Source organism: Montipora capricornis, chromosome 2 (assembly GCF_036669925.1).
Source record: "Montipora capricornis isolate CH-2021 chromosome 2, ASM3666992v2, whole genome shotgun sequence".
NCBI lineage: Eukaryota > Metazoa > Cnidaria > Anthozoa > Scleractinia > Acroporidae > Montipora > Montipora capricornis.
This window is the reverse complement of record NC_090884.1, coordinates 47,038,815-47,058,814: the sequence shown is the minus strand read 5'-3', so window position 1 is coordinate 47,058,814 and position 20,000 is coordinate 47,038,815. Positions and strand designations below refer to the sequence as shown.

At 41.0% G+C, this 20,000-nt stretch overlaps 1 protein-coding gene across 1 annotated transcript in view; it reads right to left on the bottom strand.

Annotated features, from left to right (window-relative positions):
• LOC138024340 (protein crumbs homolog 1-like) overlaps positions 1 to 20,000 on the bottom strand; it is a 26,809-nt gene that overhangs the window by 2,464 nt on the left and 4,345 nt on the right. The window contains exons 2-13 of the mRNA XM_068871507.1: positions 19,672 to 20,000; positions 17,318 to 17,683; positions 16,706 to 17,005; positions 14,067 to 14,228; positions 11,795 to 12,041; positions 9,179 to 9,888; positions 8,823 to 9,047; positions 7,314 to 7,652; positions 5,783 to 6,646; positions 4,409 to 5,191; positions 3,096 to 3,323; positions 1 to 545 (exon numbers count right to left, since the gene is read on the bottom strand). The exon at positions 1 to 545 is cut by the window's left edge and continues 2,464 nt beyond it; the exon at positions 19,672 to 20,000 is cut by the window's right edge and continues 262 nt beyond it. Coding sequence (XP_068727608.1) covers positions 1 to 545; positions 3,096 to 3,323; positions 4,409 to 5,191; positions 5,783 to 6,646; positions 7,314 to 7,652; positions 8,823 to 9,047; positions 9,179 to 9,888; positions 11,795 to 12,041; positions 14,067 to 14,228; positions 16,706 to 17,005; positions 17,318 to 17,683; positions 19,672 to 20,000 — 5,098 coding nt within the window. The remainder of the gene's footprint in view (positions 546 to 3,095; positions 3,324 to 4,408; positions 5,192 to 5,782; positions 6,647 to 7,313; positions 7,653 to 8,822; positions 9,048 to 9,178; positions 9,889 to 11,794; positions 12,042 to 14,066; positions 14,229 to 16,705; positions 17,006 to 17,317; positions 17,684 to 19,671) is intronic.

Sequence of the window (20,000 nt, the reverse complement as noted above, 5' to 3'; positions counted from 1 at the left end):
CTGGAACATGTCATAACCCACCTGACTAACTTGACGCTGATTGCTTGCGAAGTCCACGTACGTCAAGTTATAGCACGTGCCATTCACGCACGGCGAGTGCGCGCATGTCATGTTGGCTGTCAAATTACAAACATTTCCTGCCCACCCTTCCGGGCATGCGCAAGTGAAGAGGTCCCAAACATCATGACATTCTCCGCGTACACAGGGGTTAGCGGCGCAAACATCATCACTATGACAACCAAGCTGCAACCCTCTGGTGCTGACATTGAAGTGGGGTTTTAAGGGAGTCGCGTGACTAACGTTCAAGGAATGGTTGTAGTAATCGACGAATGGCAGAAGCAAGCCTCCAATACGAACATCATTTAAGCATCCCTTGAACGCAAGTTGGCCAACATTCACTGGTGTGCTTTGTAACAAACTTGTTATGTCAGCATCGGCAAGTCCGGATGAATTAACAGTTCTGACGTCATCGACAATCAGGTAGCTCTGATCATCAGATACGTTGAAAAGGACATTGTGCCACTTGCCATCGCTGACAAAATCATCTGTAAAAATAGAAAACAACGTTGAAACATAGCGGAACCCCACACAATTTATTACCCTGACCACAGATATATCCCTTTCTGCTTGTTAACTTCCCTTAACAGTGTTAACGTGGAAATGAACTTAGCAAGAGTTTTCCGAACTCCTTGCAACGATGGACGATGGAAATAAATATGAACAAAGTAAACTGACATCCTGATCCCCAATAAGTTTCCCAATAACAGGACGAAAGAAAAACGGCCTCCGTAATTTTAAGCAATTTATGAAACGGCTTGTGTGCTAAAAAGCTACCCATTAAGACCCTTTTCCATACTGAATGGCACCAATGTAGGTATGATTAGTCAATGACGAATAGAGCGAGTTTCAATCGAGTGTCGTAAAATCAAAACCAAAGTAATTACTTTGGCCAATCAAAAAGGACGGATACAATCCAGTAAACCAATCAAAACTCGAATCACACGTAGCCGACAAAAAGCGCGGGAAACTGTGCACGCGCGAGCCACGATTGGTTTTGGTTTCACTTCTGATTGGTTGAAAAAGTGGCGAGAGAACTTTGAACCAATCACTGAGTGAAGTAATGCAAACGCAATTCGCTAATTACTTTCGACACTTAATTGCAAACCGCTCTGTGGAGTGTAATAGAGGTTGCAGGGTGCAACACGGAAGTTGGTATGGTAACAAGGCGATGGAATAATTTTGTTGGGTATAACGAAGAAAAAAATCGTATGAACTTGCTCGTGCATTTCTTGATATATGGTCGCTCGTGATGTTTAGGAAGTTCTCAAATTGCACTTGCCATGACATCACTCGTGCCCATAAATCACGAAATGCACTCGGGTTCATACGATTTCCTACATATTTATACATCTTAAGGGCGGTGTCTGATTATGACATGCGGGAAATGTAGATCTTAACAAGTGTTATTGAACTCGAAAAAGAAAAGAGGGTAATTATATGACCTGCATAAATATCAGTTACAAAGATTGCAGTATATACAAAACACGGAGGCTAGAGCTGTGTTGCAAATGAGTAGGTTTTCCGCATATTACACCCGTTTTGTGCGAGCTTCACTGGCTGTCGATTCAATACCGCATGATTTTCAAGATTCGGCTTTTAGTGTATAAATCATCGAATGGGACATCGCCTAGCTATTTAACTCAGAAACTACATTATCTTTCTCATACTAGATCATTGAGGTCTGTTCGTAATGAAATTTTAATGCAGCCTAGATCGTATACCAAGACCTATGAAGACAGAGCATTCGCTGGTAATGTACCAAGATAATGGAACTTAATACCCTATGAAATCACCATCTCGAGTTTTAAAAGATATCTTAAGACAAACTTGTTTACTAAATTTTGTACTAACAGATCACTGTTTCTATTGATTTGCATATATTGCTTTAGTTTTAATTTTTTCTTTTTAATCATTGTAAATATAATAGGATATGGTTGTGAATATTTATTAATTGTGTTGTTTATATGATTGTAAAGCGCCTTGAACATAGGATAAGAGCGCTATAGAAATAAAGTTATTATTACTGTTATTATTATTTTTTTCAAAGACAATTCATGAACAATATTTGTAAAAAGCTGTAAAATACAAAGCCATGTATGGCGTTCTTTCTCAAACTGAAGCTTGATTATCTCTGAAAAATGCATCGTTACGCCCAATTTTCTTTTTGGATACCAAGAGTACTTACTAAGGAGTACTTACTAAGATCTACTCTCTCTGCATACTTTTAAACCGCGCGAAAATATCCCTGTATCAGTAAGCATTACCGACAGGAAACCCGAGTATCTCGAGATGCGCAGAGCTTATGCGCAATAACAATAGTAGGCACCGTCCTTAAAGGCCCACCTTCAACCCATAGGCTCTTTCGACCGTGGTTTACGAACTGAAAACAGGTGCAGATTGCCAGACAACCTGCGTCACTTGCACACCGGGATATCCGTGTCCTGCTCTGATCGAATAGTGTGTGGAATCTTTAAAGCCCTAGCCAAACGAGAGTTGACGAGAGTTGAAACTCTCGCTTTCGTTTTGCCAGGAACTCTCATCCACTCTCGGCTACTCTCATCGACTCTCGAGAGCTCTCATCGAATTTGAACCTGCTCAAATTTTTCATGAGAGTTGGCGAGAGTTTTGCCTCGTTTGGCCGCGCACGAGAGTTTGAACGAGAGTTTTTTTTCAGCGGGCTCAGATAAGAAAGACTCTCGTCATTTGGCCAACTCTCGATCACTCTCAGGAGTTTCAACTCCCGTCAACTCTCATCAACTCTCGCTCTCGTTTGGCCAGGGCCTAACGTCCCACAGAGTCTGTGAACATTGAAGGGTTGTGAGATGGGCCCTACGGTTTATATTCATCATCCGAGAAGACTTAAAGTCTAAACAAATGCGGATGTAAATACAAAAGCAGCACCTTCTCAGTGTTTGTCCAGCCGGAGTCGAACTCACGACCTCCCCGGCGCACGCTAGTTCGACGCTCGACCAACTGAGTCAAGCGGTCGGCGGCACAAATAAAGCATTAAGCGAAGGATACCAAAACAATCATACCTGAAAAAACAGTACCAGCTTCTCCGTGTAAACAGAAATGGACGTTCACTTGACCGTTGATGAGCTCCATTTTCAAGAATGCATCTGAAGCCTTCCTTATCTCAATTAACACCGTTGTTCGCTGCCTTGTGCGCAATTTTAGTGTTATATTCAGAGTCACATTAACACTTGAAGCAAAGGTGAATTCTGCACTGCTTAAACTACCATTGAATGTCGTCGGATGGACACCTATTTAACAGCAAACAAATGTCATATTAAGGACTCTCAAGAGTTTTCGGTGTCAGTCTGAAGAGCCTGACATTTAACTTAAAATTTCCTTAGGTTAAATTCCGACACCGCGAGGGGTCCCTCGCCGATACTCTTTCGGCTCATTGTGCAATCTTTCCTTCCCATTTGACGGTGGAGGAGTGCGTCAATAAGCCCTTAGCAGATATGCACAAGAGCTTAAACACCACAACGCCTGAACGGAAAATAATTGGAAACATGCATGATCTTCGCATAAAATTTCTATGTCCCGGGCGTTTCAAGCTATGCAGAATTAATGGAAAAACCATGATTCCAACTCCTTCACCAGTCGCTTAATCGCAAGCATGCACAACACATACTTTGCTACTGCATAGTAACCATACCACATACTGATTGACTACAAAAAAAATACAATGGCGCTTCATTGTCATTCAATCAGAAGCAAAAGCTAGACCACCCTTAAGTTGGTTCCGGCTGAATTTTTTAGTTTTTTTGCGCAATTGGTTCACCTTGTGGTCTGCCTGTTGTGATGGTCAAAGAAATTGCCTTGATTGTTGGTTTTATGGAACTAACGGAAAACCGCTCTAATATAATGGCACGCTACACTGAACACGATTTGAGAGATCTTGTGGGCAAAAGTCGCTTCGCCCAAGCCACGCAAGATACATCTTAAAAGGATTACAAGCTACGGTGGGGTTCCTCTTTCGAACAACCTGCATCAAGACGTGAGATTATGCCACAAGATAAGTAATTGGAAGACTTTGTCTGATGAGCGCCTCACTGGACAAACTTTATCGCGAGTATATCGGTTTTCCAAAAGGCAATGACGCAAAACAGTTCTAAAGAACTTTAAATATATTTATAGCTTGAGATTATTATTTTCCGTGCCTATAAATAAAGATCTTAACTGTACAACAATACCATCTCGGCTTAGTGAGGTATAGTTTATGACGATTGTGGTTCTATAGAAAGCTATCGCGTGAGTACTGAAATAAACTCCACTTCAGTCATATGCAAAATCAGATCTCTTGAACTCATTAAGGGCTCTTTATATTAAAACCACTTACACTCGTAGTTTTCCCCGACGTCTGTGCATGTCGTATTGGCAGGGCACAGGTTAACCAAGGAACAGCCATACAGTGAACAGTCCGACCCACCATAGCGCGGTTTACAGTCACATTGGTATGCGTTCCACAAGTCGCGACAGAAGCCTCCGTTGCCACAAGGCGCTGATCGACAAACGTTCATCCCGTTACAGCCTTCCCCTAAATGACCACTATCGACCAACGGATAACGTTCGGTGGTGAAAGCCGAAGGACTGTTGAAACCAAAATCGAACATCTTGCCGTTGAGCCGAATGTCCTGCAAACAGCCTCTAAACGGAGATTTGATAAGATAAGTATCGGTGTCAAAAGAGTCGAGTCCTCCGAGGTACGTCACAGTCAAGTTAATACTTGCGCCTCCTGTAATTCTCGCGACCTGACTTTCATTATCAAAGCGCAACTGGTTGCCGAGGACTTCAACGAAGTGCCATTCACCATCAGTTACATTTTGACTTCCATCAATTGTCAAATTTGAATTGACGCCGTTCAAGTTGACTTGAACGACCAAAGTCCCTTCATGCACGACAACAGCAATGTGATTTTTGTCAGTACCCGCCATGAGAACAACAAGCCCGCTCAATTCTCGCGTTCGGATGAAGAAAGACAACTCTCCACTGGTGCCGAAACTTGTGTCATTAGTGACGAATTTAGCAAAGCTGGCGTTTCCCGTGTTTGTGATATCACGACGTCGTCTGCTAATTGCCGCATTTAATGGATCAGTCGCCCCAAACGCTCCTGGGATCAGAGCTACGAAGAAAAACAGAACAAGGAACATTGTGGAATCTTCCGCGAAAAAAATGCAATTCTGCGTTAAAATATGTTTCTTGTACGTGTGGTCAAAGGCTAATGTGGTCCAATACTAAAAAAAATACTCGCACAATACACTGACCACTTTCCGATTTTCGTTAATAAAGCAAGAGTTCAATGTTCAATGCAAGTATGCTGTTAATTTCATATGAATAACAATCGTATTTGACCATGCAAATTGATACTATCTCAATTTCACTTCAAAAACAAAGCATTAAAACAGTTCAAGACATGGTTTTTAAGAACGAAGTATTTGCTTGAAATTGTTTGAAACAGAATTGTAAACTGCAGCGATGACTGCAGGAGTTAGATCTCGCTACTTTCCAAGAGTTCTCAATGAGGATGTTCTAAGTGCCAGAAAGCAATAATGCGGAAAATTTGATGGATGTCTTCTTACAGTAATTTGAGAATAATTTTACTTACACCAGTACGTCTAAGCCTAAATCTTAGTCGCTTAGTACCACGAGAAGGAAATAACAGCAGAAAATAAACACGATATTAAATTGTCGATCAAAGAACAACGACACTCACTTGTATTGCATTGTGGGCCAATCCATCGCCTTGAACACTCACAGCTATACTTGACCCATTCATCCACACACTTGCCGTGGGCACAAGGACTGGAAGCACAAACTTCCTGGCGTGGACACCCAATACTTGTGTTAACCAACACCACCCGTGTCTGGTCCGTGGGGATCACTGTCCCGCCGTCAATGACTACATCTTGAATGCAGCCAGTAAAATTAGACATGATTCGATCAACGCTAGAAGCAAACGGAGATCCACCGAAATAGAGGTCTGTTACGTGAACCCTCGCAGAGAGGGGAGAGGATGCCATGCAGTGTCGCCCACAAGACGAATTGTCCACCATAATGCTGACGTTTGCTGTTCCTATGTTAACAGATACTGTATGCCATTGACCGTTGCTGAGGTTTGCTGTCTGCCCCGCAGAAAGTTTGCCAAAATTACTGTGTGTTACGGTGACGTTCTCATTACCAAGAAAAACAAGGAAATCGTTCTTTGAATCAACAGCTAACAGGATGTCCGTTAGGGTTGTCCTAAACTGAAACGACATCTCGGATGTATAACTGTTGACCTGGAGCTTCATCAGTGAGCTGTCACTGAACCCGAGTGTCGTGACGTTCTGACAGCGCGATCCTGCGAAGCCAGCGGCACACTCACACGTAAAATTGTATTTTTCTGAATGCAGCCTACAGGTGCCATTGTTCAAACAAGGATTGTTGGGTTCGCAGGACGATTTCTCGATCTCGCATCTCTTGCCAGTGTAGTTTGAAGGACAAGTACAGTTGAAATCAGCTATCAAATTTCTACATGTTCCGTTGTTTACACAAGGACTAGAAGAACACTCATTTATGTCTTCGGAGCAGGTATTTCCTAAATGACAAAAATGAGTTAATGAGTTCAAAATGAGAAACGACATGAAAGAGGTCTCATGCTCTCATATTTTCCTACCAGCTGTCTATTATACTTCATCGATTTGATCCCGATCAACGCAACGCAAATGGTGATTGGCTATAAAAGCTCGTGCCACATTTAGGACTATTCAGAGACACGAGGAAAACCAATTGGACTTTTACTGTGCGCGTTTTCCAGAGTTTAGCACTGGCTCCAAGAATTTGAATGGAATTGCGATTAGCTCATTTCTCTATCTGTACTTGTGGGAATTGCCATCTAATTTACGACGCACAAGGTTTCTTCTTTTAAGGTTTCGTCTTATCCTCCTGCTGGTATTACTGCTGAGGGAACACAGCTTCATTAAAGAAGACTAAGCAACCTTTTGGAGTGGGGCAAGAAAACGAAGCGCTCATTGATTTGTTAACTGCTGCGACCAACTACAGTTGTAAAGTATTTTTTTTATCAATTCATGCGTAGTTTTTTTCAGTGGTGGTCATGATTCTCACAACGAAGCGGAAAAAAGGAGATGAAGTATATTTATATGATAGGCAAGCAAAGCCTCCGAACTCAAACACATGCTCTACGCCTTAAAGTCTAAAGCACTCACGGCGGTCCGTAACCCTGTGATTTTGAAACTATTACTGACCTGTAAATCCAGGAACGCATGTACAATGGAAGCCATTTATCAAGTCTCCGCAGGTCCCATTGACACAAGGATTGGACTCGCATTCATCGATATTAGTAGAACAGTTGCTGTCTGTAAAGCCAGGAGCACATGTGCACGAGTACGTTCCATCCAAGTTAATGCACGTCGCATTATTCTCGCAGAATCCAAGATGACACTCATCTATGTCTTGACCGCAATTTTTCCCAGTCCAGCCCGATGCACAAGTGCAATTATAATGGAACCGGTAGTCATGACATGTCCCGCCATTTTTGCACGGTGAACTGGCACAGTCGTCCGTATCAATCTCACAGTGGTGACCTAGAAAAAGCAATAATAATAATCATCATCATCATCATCATCATCATCACTTTATTTAAGTCGCAAGGTTATTTAGCCGAGCACGAATGCTCTACTAATTAGGGAGACTACATTTGAGTCAAATGAAACGCTTAATCTATGGGCTCAAGAGAGGCTCATATTCAGACCAAATTAGGGACCTTAGGCAACGAATAAAAACGCGAGTTCAAACGTGAAATGACAAAAATCTTCGGATCTGGAAAACGTCACCGACAAGAAAGTCTTCGTTATCTCTCCAAACTTTACCACTGGTCATTATTTCACGATTCACACCTTTTTTCTGTTTTTTAGTTCGCTAAACTGAGGAATATAAAATTTATACGACTTGAAGTTCTTTCACCGTAATATTAAGCCACTTGGAAAGATACTGGCGAGTTTAATTTTTCTTGGATGAGCTTTGCGAGTGCGAGCAATACAAACCTTTTCTGTATTTCGAAAATCATGCGCAGCCATCTCGAGAGTATACTTTGGTTTGGTGATTTACATTTATTCCAACAATATCTATTAGCTGTAAAAAATCGGATCGTTCTCTATCAAATACGATACTTGTCTAAGCGATCAGGTCACCCGTTTAAGCTGGATATAAGTGGTTCACTTTCGTGGAGCCCTTCACCTTCACCTACAGCTGTACATGAAGGTAACGGGAATTTTCACGGTGGAAGGATTGTAAGAAGAACCGCAATAGACTTTTATCTTAATACTTGTACTAGTCCATGGCTAAATTTGAGGGATATGTTTTACTCATACAGCCTGAGGACCTTGACGTCTGCGAAGAAAGGCAAGTTCCGATAAAATAGATCGGAATTTGAGCGTCCGGGTTGCTGATTCTGTACAGCATGAAATACATGTAGCAATTGATCTTGTCATAATTCCGGAGTAAATGGGTACGTCTTAATTACGTAAGCACAATCGTTAGGGCCAACTGAATGATCGATGCTACTGAAATAATTTTCAGGTCTAAAATTAGTGAGTACACCTCCACGAATTAGTTTTGAAACTATCAAATCATGTACCTAGTTTACAACATTTTCAAAATGAAAGTCGTTCTGGTACATACAGAAATTGTATCCATAAAAGCTGCAAATGAGTACGACTTCCAAACTTGGTCAAAGGGTACTAAGTTCAGTATACCTTGAATGCCATTTCTACAGAAGCACGTGTATCCTTGTTGTCCACAGCCAATGGCTGAAGCATTCTCATTTTGGCAGATGCCTCGATCACTAGTTTGGCTGCAGAAACTTCTATTCAGACATTCATTGATATCCTGCTCACAGCGTTCACCTGTCAACCACTGATTACAGTTGCAGCGAAATGATCCAACAGTATTGACACAGGAACCACATCTGCATGGATTGGCTGGTGTTACAAATAACACAAAAAACCATTAGCATCTCATATAGAAACTCAATCACAATGGATCAATCAGGCATCAGATAACAACAGCTATCATCATCATCATCATAAAATAAAACAATTGGTGTTCTTACGAGTGCATTCATCTATGTCCTGATCACACAATTGACCAGTGAAGCCTGAATCGCAACTGCATGTATAACTGTTGATTCCATCAACGCACGTTCCATTCATGCATCCGTGGGACAGACAGTCATCAATATTGTTTTCACAGTGGGTGCCAGTAAACCCCAGGACACAAGAGCAGGTATAGCCATCAATCAGATCAGTGCAAGTGCCCTTATTTAGGCAAGGATTTGAGTTACACTCAAGGATTTCCAAGTGACAGAAGTCTCCATAGAATCCAGCTGGACACCGACAGGTGAAGTTATTCACGCCGTCAATGCATGAGGCATTTGCCACACAAGGGTTGTTTTTGCAATCATCTATATTGACTGAACAGTTTTTGCCTTCAAACCCTAAGCGACAGGTACAATTGTAAGCATTGCCAATAAACGAACAATCTCCATTATCACCACAAGGATTTGGGTGACAAGCATCTCGCACTTTGTCGCAGTCATCACCATAGAATTCTGCAGGACAGTGACATGTACGTTGATTGACGCCATCAACACAAGTGGCATTGTTTTGACATGGATTAATGAGGCAGTCATCGATGTTGATTTCACAGGTATGCCCAATGAACCCTGTGGTACAGTTGCATGTGAAGTTGTTAAACTTGTCCAAACAAGTGCCATTGTTAAGGCACGGAAATGACAGACATTCATTTATCTCATTTTCACATCTGCAAGATAAATTGAGAAAAAAAAAAAGGAATGGTCAATCAACAATGCGAGTTCAAATCTAATGATATCAGCAACATTGCCTAAGATTCCAACTATAATAAGGGCCTTTAGATCGGAGGACGAGGAAGAGTACGAGTATCTACGAGTATATATGAGTTTCCCCATCCCGGGATGCAGGGATGGCGCAGTGGTAAAAGCACTCGCCTCCCACCAATGTGGCTCGGGTTCGATTCCCAGACTCGGCGTCATATGTGGGTTGAGTTTGTTGGTTCTCTACTCTGCACCCAGAGGTTTTCTCCGGGTACTACGGTTTCCCCTCTCCCCAAAAACCGACATTTGACTTGATTTACTTTCATTGTTCATTTCCATTTACAGTGTCCCCAATTAGCGTTCCAGCGCTAGAACGACTAGACACTTAAATAAAGTTCCTTTCCTTTCCTTTCTGAGCATGCGCACTTCACTGAGAATGTCGGCCTCCAAACCCATTCTCGTCACCAGAGCCTCGGATCGACTCAAGGTACTGGGAAACTCTATGCAGGAGAACATGCGTCGTAGGGTTCTTATAGCCCAAAACTGGGTATTTGAACCTTACGGGAACCTGCTCACTCCTCGTGCTAACATGAATGCACCAATTAGAGACGCTTTTGATTGTTCTTCACGAAAACCAAGGAGAAGACACTTTGTTTCAGGGTTCCCCGGAGATCTTCTCTCCCTTAGTCAAGAGAAGAGCTCTGGGGTGGAGATTGCCTCCCAACCTTATGTGCACGCTCAGTACGAAACACTCGCACTTGTTGTCGCCCTCCTCCTCCAATCTAAAGGTCCCTATTAACCAACACAAATGAAATTAAAATATTACATTGTGTTTAGGGCTACGTTTTTGAAAGCGAGTCAGAGATAAGCTGGGACAAAAGTGGCAATGTGTAGTTTTCACTATTGAATGAACTTAACCAAGAATTGTAAGTGCTTACACTGTTTCCAACTATCCAGTACTATTGAATGCTTTATGGATCATACAAAAGCTACATGTACTGAGGGCTACTATTTTATTTCTGACTCCATGAGCTGCACAGATTACACTGTTAGCACCCGCTAAACAATTATGCAGGGTATAATTAATTTGCTTCATGATCCACAAACTTGTCAAATTGATCACTCTTGAGACTATAGACCCTTCCACGGTTTTTGACCACCATCTTGCCTTGGTGGGGGGGGGGGGGGGCAAACACGGCTAAATTTACAGTAAATGTATGGGATTTTAACAGACTTTGAACTGCTGTAGCGCCGCTATAAAGAGACAGATTTCCAACTTTTGCCGCTACTTTAAATAGTTTTATTGATATCATTCATTCAACAGAAAATAAGGCCATTAACGAAGGTATGACGTCCGTAAATTCGAATAATAAATCTTCTCATGTTGCTTCTAATTTCGCGGCAATTTGCCGTGATGATTTTAGAAGGGTTTGTAGGGAATCTTAAAAATTCGTTTATGGTCGTTGTAGCGTGAATCTGATCTTTATATTTCATGAAATAATCTCAGTATAAATGTCTTTTTTATCAATCTGGAAATCCGTCTCTTTTTAGCGGCCCTACAGCTGTTTAAAGTCAGCCAAAATCCCATACATTAATTTTACTGTAAATTTAGTCGCGTTTGCCCCCCAACCAAGATGGCGCCCCAAAACCGTGGAAGGGTCTATTAACAGACGTGTTCCGATGTGCATAAAATTTTTTAATATCTCATCATGAGTGTCTATCTCTCAACAAACAGTAGACCTATGTATGCAACTGAAGATAGATGGCAACTTCTAGAAATGAAAGCCCAAAATCCTGAAAATTATTATAAATTGAATTTAAGACTTATCAGGGTTCAAGCCACAGACCACAGATCCCTAAAGCATGTGCTCTAACCTCAGCCCTTCATATCCAGGAAGGCAGGTACAGTTGAACTGATTCACACCATCCACACAGGTTGCACTATTGAGGCAGGTATGGTCAATGCAGTCATCTACTAAATCCACCTCACAGTTTTGTCCTGTGTACCGAGTTGGACATGAGCATTTGTAGACGTTTATACCATGAGTGCAGTTTCCTAGATTTTGACAAGGATTTGATTCACATTCATTAATCTCAGTGGTACAGTTGACTCCAGTATAACCTGCAAGATAAGGTACGTTTGATCATGTAAAACAGAAAGAAACAACTTTAAATTTCAGAATAACACAGACACTAAATTTAGATGTTATATAATGGGAGCCTATTAATTTACTAAGGATCACTTTGAAAAAAGCATGAGATGCATTGAACCGCCTGCAGAGCCTCGCTTCGCGAGTCTACCCCGAGTCACACTATGGCTTCAGAGCCTGGAGGTCCACAGTGGACACGATTTTCTCCCTCCGTCAGCTGCAGGAGAAGTGTCAAGAGCAGCAGCAACTGTTCCTCGCCTTCGTGGACCTCACCAAAGCCTTTGAATTGGTGAGCAAAAGCAGGCTCTTCAAGATCCTCCAGAAGATTGGCTTCCCTCCAAAGCTCCTGGCAATCATCACATCCTTCCACCAGGACATGCAGAGTGCGGTCTGCTTCGATGTGGCCACTGTGTCCTAGCTGCAACCCTTTTTTCAGAAATTATTTTCTTCTCAATACTCCAGTATGCCTTTGTAGACTATACAGAAGGTGTCTCCGTCCAGACGAGGTCTGATGGCAAACTCCTCAGCATCGCCAGACTGTGCGCCAAAACCAAAGCTTACAAGGTGCTCATACAGGAGCTGCTATTTGCAGACAACGCTGCTTTAACATTCCACGGCGAGGAGGGTCTCCGACGTCTGGTTGACAAGCTGTCCCACGCCTGCAAGGAGTTTGGGCTAATGATCAGCCTCAGGAAGACCAACATGGCACAAGATGCAGAGTTCCCCCCCCCCCCCCTCCAAAGTCATCACCATTGACAACATGGAGCCTACTTGGGCTCCACCATGTAGAGCTCAACTTCGCTCGATGCCAAGATCAGCTCTAGGATCGCCAAAGCAGCTGCTGTCATGGCCAAACTCAACAAGCGAGTGTGGGGCAATGACCTGTTGATTGATGAAGATGTGCATCTACCAAGCTTGTGTCCTCTTGACTCTCCTTTATGGCAGCGAGTTGTGGACAACCTATGCCAGACAAGAGCGGCGACTCCAAGGATTCCACCTCTGCTGCCTTCAGGGCCTGCTGCACATCAGGTGGAAGGACAGAGTCCCCAACACCAAGGACCTCGAGCGCCCTGGCTTGCTGAGCATGCCATCACTGCTCATTCAGCGATGCCTTTGGTGGCTTGGCCATGCATACCGCATGGAGCCTGACCGCCTGCCAAGAGAAATCCTTTACGGAGAACTGTGGGAGGGCGTCCGTCACGTGGGTAGACCACTGCTACGCTACAAGGACATCATCAAGCGAGACTTGCGATCTGCACTAATCGACACCAGCGCATGGGAGGATATTGCCAAACACCAAGGCAGTGACATGGTCGCAAAGTGTAAAGCAGGGGTTTCCAAGGTGGAAGAGAACATAGAGTCCAGGCTACATGCGAGAGAGCGGCGAGGAAAGAATGCGCAGCCTCTGCGCGTGATCCCACAAGGCACATCTGCGCCATCTGCAACAGAGACTGCTACTCCAGGATCAGGCTATACAGTCATACGAGACCCTGCCCAAATCCCCAGGGCTAACCATCGCCTCTTCGAGATGAGGATGCCACTATCATGTCTATTAAGCGAAACCTTATTTGGTATATAATAACTATCATTAGAAGTATAATAATAATAGAAAAGGTCATGTTATCACTGAGACAATTATTTCTAAACTAATTTTTCATCGTTTTGTTTTTGAAGTTAACAGTATTCTGAATCTTTATCTGTATGTCAGCATTCAGCAGCACTCAGACTACAATCATGGACTCAAACACGTAAGTCTTTTTTGAAAATCACACAAAGCAAGCTTCATTGATTTTTGTTACAACATAACCTCAAAATGTGAGGACCAGCCAATGTGATAATGCAGAGTTATAAATTATTGCATGTACATGTACAAAGAAGAAAGATAACTCCAATAATATCAGTAAGTTATAAATTTTTGTCAAAGATTTTAACCTTAGAGCTAAGAACAAGGGTCCAAAATTAAAATTTGCCAATGTAGCTGGCAGCTACAAACATACCTGGTTTACAAACACAAGTATAATCATTGACACCATCCTGGCAAGATGAATAGTTATTGCAAGTGTTTGACACACAGTCATCTATGTTCTGCTCACAATGGACACCAGTGAAGCCCACAGTACAGTTACAAGCATAACCACTCACTTTGTCATGGCAAGACCCTGAAACAAAATGTAAAGATTTTTGTCAGCTCCATCTTGTAGGTAGGGTTAGATCTAGGGTTAGCCTGTGTTGTTGGCAGGATATTAAATTTTTATAGCATGATTACAGCTAAATCAATAGTTTTCTTCTTTGTGTGCTTTGGCCACAAGTGGGACATGACTGGCATCCATGGTGACAAGTACATTGTAGTTTGAAGTCACTGGCAGCCATAACACAACGAAGCAACCATCTATCCTGCAATACAACATCCTGCCAGTTACACAGATTAAGGTAGGGTTACCAAAACAGCTTGAGACTGAGTGTTACAATGGTCTCAGTATATCAATGAAAACACTCAGAACTCTCTACTCTATTCTGTGGAACAGTCTGTGGGTTGAAAGAAAATTTAAAATATGTCTTTTTATCAATGGTGACTCAGGGCTGACACAATCGGTGATCAGTCTGATACTGTCAGTGATCAGTTTGACACTATCAATGGCACTATTAGTTGTCATAAAACCTACAAATCAAGCCAACTAGCTATAATATTGCAGATTAATGAATAAAATGCATTGCAGCTACATGTATGTCCCTATAACTACCAGCCACCATTTTTTGAGGAAGCTATCCACAATATATGCCATCAAGATTTTAAGTTATTACATGTAAGTGACAACAATCATGGCTGACGTGCCTATTTAGAAACTATGCATGCTTAATCATTCTTTTAGTGGAAGAGAATGAAAATAAGGTGAAGGTGAAGGAACAATACATCAAAATGATAATTGTTACTAATTGGCATTATAATAATACTTTATAACTAGGAGTTTCAGTGAGAAAGTGAGTGCTGGCATGGAAACTGGGAGCAGTGACTGGTACTTTTTTTTTAAACAGCTGCAAATTTTTGAAGAAAGAGGATACCGGAAATGTGCGTGAAAGTATTTAAAAAGCGAAGAAAGGTGTGCATATCTATAGCATGTGTCGCAGGCATTACTATTTTATAATCAAATGGATAATTTCAAAACAATGGTATGTCACTTCATTCTTTGAATTTAAACTTCTGGGCCCGGTTGTTCGAAGGCCGATTAACTTAATCCAGGATCAGCGTAAACTTTTATTTCAAGTTTTAACTTTTTGGTGAAAGTTTCTTAAATGCTTATTTGTTTTTCAAGATTGACTTCTTCTCATGTAAAGTTTTGCCGAATATCAACGTTGAACAGCACTTCGGAGTAGAGAAATAAACTCCTTGGTTAATTTTTATTCTGAGATTAGCGTTAATCGGCTTTTGAACAAACGGGTCCTGTTCTCAAATTTCTAGCCCCTTCTCAGCAAAAGAGTATCCTTTTGAGAAATGCTGAGCGTAGCTGAGCAAATGTCAATTTAAGTTTATTGTCGTGCTTGAGAATAGACTGAGAGCAGTCTCTTATTTTTCAATGACACACTTGCGTGCGATTGCGTGACACGCCCCGTTTTCACCACTAATTTGCATAAAATAATAATTTCACTCGTCGTGCGTGGCTCTGAGGAAATAAGGACGACTGCTCGTGGTCTAGCTTGGGAACTGATTTTCTCTTCGTTCAACTGTTGAAGACCTTGAAGGACAATTTGACTCGGTGGTCAAAGACTGAACATATACATGTACGGTTGAATGATGATCAATGACGACCCACTAGAAAAGTGCTTGACTCGAAGGCTGTGACTGTAAGAATCCCTTCCACGACGTTACGTGACGTTATGTCAGGTATGACCCATCACAATCGACCCATCACAATTGACTGTGCATGCTTCCGATGTTACATTCAAATTTTGATTTTTTGGCTAATGTCAAGAATAGTATGCTGCCTCGCTAAGGCTCGCCAGCAATAATTATTATTACAAGGTAGGGTTTAATTTTGCAAAATCATTAATTCCCTGTAACTACTTACAGCTGTAATAGGTTAGATGATTTAATAGAATTAACCATCGGAATGTAGCTTTGATAGTTAATTCTAGATATTAAAATATTGGCAATTAACATTTGAAAAAAAAGATATCCCTCCTTTTTAGATCAATGATTTAATGTTTGATTGTAATATAGGTAAATGTATCTTGTAAATTAAATTATAAAATTTGCTGCGATGCGATTGTAATGTCCATTGTCATTGTGTCTTTTAAAATATGAATTTCAATACAAGGAGGCCTTATTGTGACTCGTAAGCTAATAAGAGTTAATCCAAGCTGCCTTGCCATAAAAATTATATGTAACTGTCAACTCCCTTCTTTGTTCTTTTTTTGTGCATTCAAACTTCTGGCAAAATAGATAAATCATAAATAAGTGCCAAGATGATTGTATAAGTTGCATTGAGATTACAGGGGTTGGTAGTCGCTAATTAATATACAACATTTCCTCAAACCAATACTCTCTTTGCAACAAGGACGATGTGGTGCCATTTGAAAACATTGCTTTAAGGCCCCACTGCAATTTTTTTTAACTACCTAAGTGGGCTTTGTTGCATACCTCCATTCTGGCAGGGACTACTTCGGCAGTCATCAATATTTTCATAGCAGTTCTTTCCAGTAAATCCAGGTTGGCAGTCACACTGATAAGTACCAAGACGGTTGAAACAAGTTGCTTCAGGATGACAGGGGTTGTTAGTTTCACATTCATTAATGTCATCAGAACATGTAAGTCCCGTGTAACCAGACCCAGTACAGTTGCATGTGAAATTATTGATGCCGTCGATACAAGACCCCCTCTGCTTGCATGGAAATGATGCACATTCATCAATGTTAGTATTGCATCTCTTTCCCCTAAAGCCTACAAGCAAAATGTATTGAATCTTCAATTAAGACAAATAATAACTGTATGTACAAAAGGCATTTGGCAAAACAATGCTTCTACTCATAACAACAAAAGCTTGCGCAAAATTAATGTTTACATTTACTTAAACATACATATTAAGTTTGATTACTTAATTAAGTAAAGACATTTCAGCAGTGTCATTGATGAATAATCATTTAGTGTGCATCAAGAACAAGAATGCCAGACAAGTGTGCATATTTTTCAACTGGTGGCAGTTGAGCTTCTAAATTCCTCACTTACTTTTAAGTCTGCACCATTTTAACTGACCTGGTGGGCAAGCACATTGAAAGTCATCACTTGTAAGCTTCGAGCAATTTCCACCTTGTTCACATGGAGAACTATCACAAGGGTCAAACTGACGCTCACAGTTCCGCCCAGTGAAGCCAGACTGACAGACACAAGTGTAGTTGTTTTTATCGACTGTATCTTGGCAGATACCAGAATTTTTGCAGACAGTGCTGTTACATAACGATCCCAAAAAGATGTTGCAATGCTGACCAGTCCAGCGTGGTCCACAGTGGCAGCTGTAGTTGCCGATGAGATCCATACAAGTACTGTACTCGTGACAAGGATGCTGCTCACACTCATTGATGTTAATTTCACAGTAATCACCAGTGAAACCAATGGGACAGGCTAAAAATCAGCAAACAAAAGGCACTAGATGTTGTTCTTACTCTGTATTTCAAATCACCAAATCATTTTGTTGGTAAACTTCCTTCCTAGTGGAGGGCTTTTTGACATCAAATCACTGAACTCAAAACTACTTTATTTTTGCTTCCTTTATGGTGATTGTTTTGAAGACAATAGCATTTAAGGTAAATACAGGGTTTACAATGTCTGTTGCTGTAGCAACCCGAAGCACAAATAAGCACCTTAAACTTTATAACTAATAGGAATTATTGCCATCAATAACATTAACAAATTGTATCATATCAATCATTAATTAATTCGCAGATGTCGACCATATCTTTATTGGAAATAAGATATAATAATTATTATCAACTAAACCCAAATCTCATTATTTTAATTCTAAAAACACCAGCTAAGCCAAAATAGGCAAAGCATTATGAGCAACTTCAAAGTCAGATTTATTACATCAGGGATCCCGGGTTCAGGACACGTTCTAACCACTGGTCAAACTTGTTCCTGGTAGTCTCTGGTTCAACTTCTCAGCTGCACTTGTAAATAGCCAACTGGTTTGCCTCCGGCTATTTGGGATCTTAGAGCGCTTTTCAATTGAGTATCGAAAGTAATTAGTGAATTGCTCTGGTTTATGATTACTTAACTCCGTGATTGGTTCAAAGTTCTCGCACCACTTTTTTAACCAATCAAAAGAGAAACCAAAACCAATCGCGGCTCGCGCATGCACATTTTCCCACGCTTTGTGTCGGCTACTTGTAATTACTTGGAGTTTTGATTGGTTTACCAGACTGTGTCCGCCCTTTTTGATTGGCCAAAGTAATTACTTTGGTTTTGGTTTTACGACACTCGATTGAAACTCTCTCTAACAGTTGTTGTTGATTGTGTTTCATTGGCCCTGAAAACCCCCTATGGCGAGTGGTCAATTAAGAATGTATGTCTGTATATTTGATTAAGAATGTACCGAAATCGCAACTGACTGGACTCTAATCTACGGCCATTAAGCTCACATGATTTTATACGTAACATGCTTTTTTTAGTATTCGCAATGCATGGTTTACTAGGGTGTTCTTAATAAAGGGCCTTAATTTAATTGGACGTGTGTATGTATCTGACTTTAAATCTAATATGTACCTGACAAGGCTCAGGACAAATGTAAGTACTTTTGATTTCGTAACCCTTTTTCTGGCTTTTTCTTTAAAAAGGGATTTGTTTCCAATATTCTTTAATTTTGCAAATTATTGCAGCTTCAGAATACCACATTGTTGTTTTCAATAAATCCGGCAAATCCAAGCCTTGTTGACTGATTGCTCCATTAATATTGACCCATTGGTCGAATGTAAATGCAGTTGGTTACCCTTACTTGGAGAGCAGCATTTGCAGGACACTTTGCGATGTTAATTGTCTGCATTCTGAGACATTAGTGATGTTTAAGGACGTTCGCACGAAAATTTTCTAACATTGATTTTTTTCTGCAAATTTTACCATTGAAAGATGATGAGTTAGTGATGTCAGAAATGTAAAAAAAATGGTGGGTCACAGACTTCGTTTTGGAGAGCACTTGCCCGGAAGAACACCCTAAATCTCAAAAAATCCGGTTTCTTTAGCGAATAAGGCCACAGTGTCTGTAAGCCCAAAAATATTGCAATTACATCTTTGAAGTGAAATGTTCTCTACCAAACTTTGTTAAAGTGGACCCATCAAGTGAATGTAGTTAACTGTTGGGGTTCCTAAAGAACAAGTTCGCATTTAACGATCATAGTTTCATGCGCCTTGCAGCCACAAGAACGTCTTTAAGTTTGGGAGATAAAGAGAACACTTTCTGATGCTTTAACTGAAATCCCTGTGCATCTATAGTAATTAGAGGCATTTCAGGATATATCTGAGCCTGGCAGGTTATTGCTGCCATAAACAATGTTACACTGTACATTTACATGTACCAACTTATAATTTAACAAACAAGTATACCAAAGTAAACTAACCTTCCTGAGGACATCCAAGCTGGACATCAAGTGAACAGTTCTTCACAACATTTACAGCTACAGCTCCAATACCAGTATCCTTTAATGGAATATTCGTCCCACTTTCAATGCATCCAACAAACCCTCCCTCTCCATCAGAATGAGATCCAGCAAATAAAGGACCAGAATTAAGAAATGATAAAATGCTATTTGATACCTCCACGCTAAGTAGACCAAGGCTAAGACTTGAATTTATTGCCCCATTTCCAGGACTAAAATGCACATCATAAATAAAATTCCTATCCAAGTCTGAACCTAATGTAACAAACTCTCTAATTCCATTAACTTCC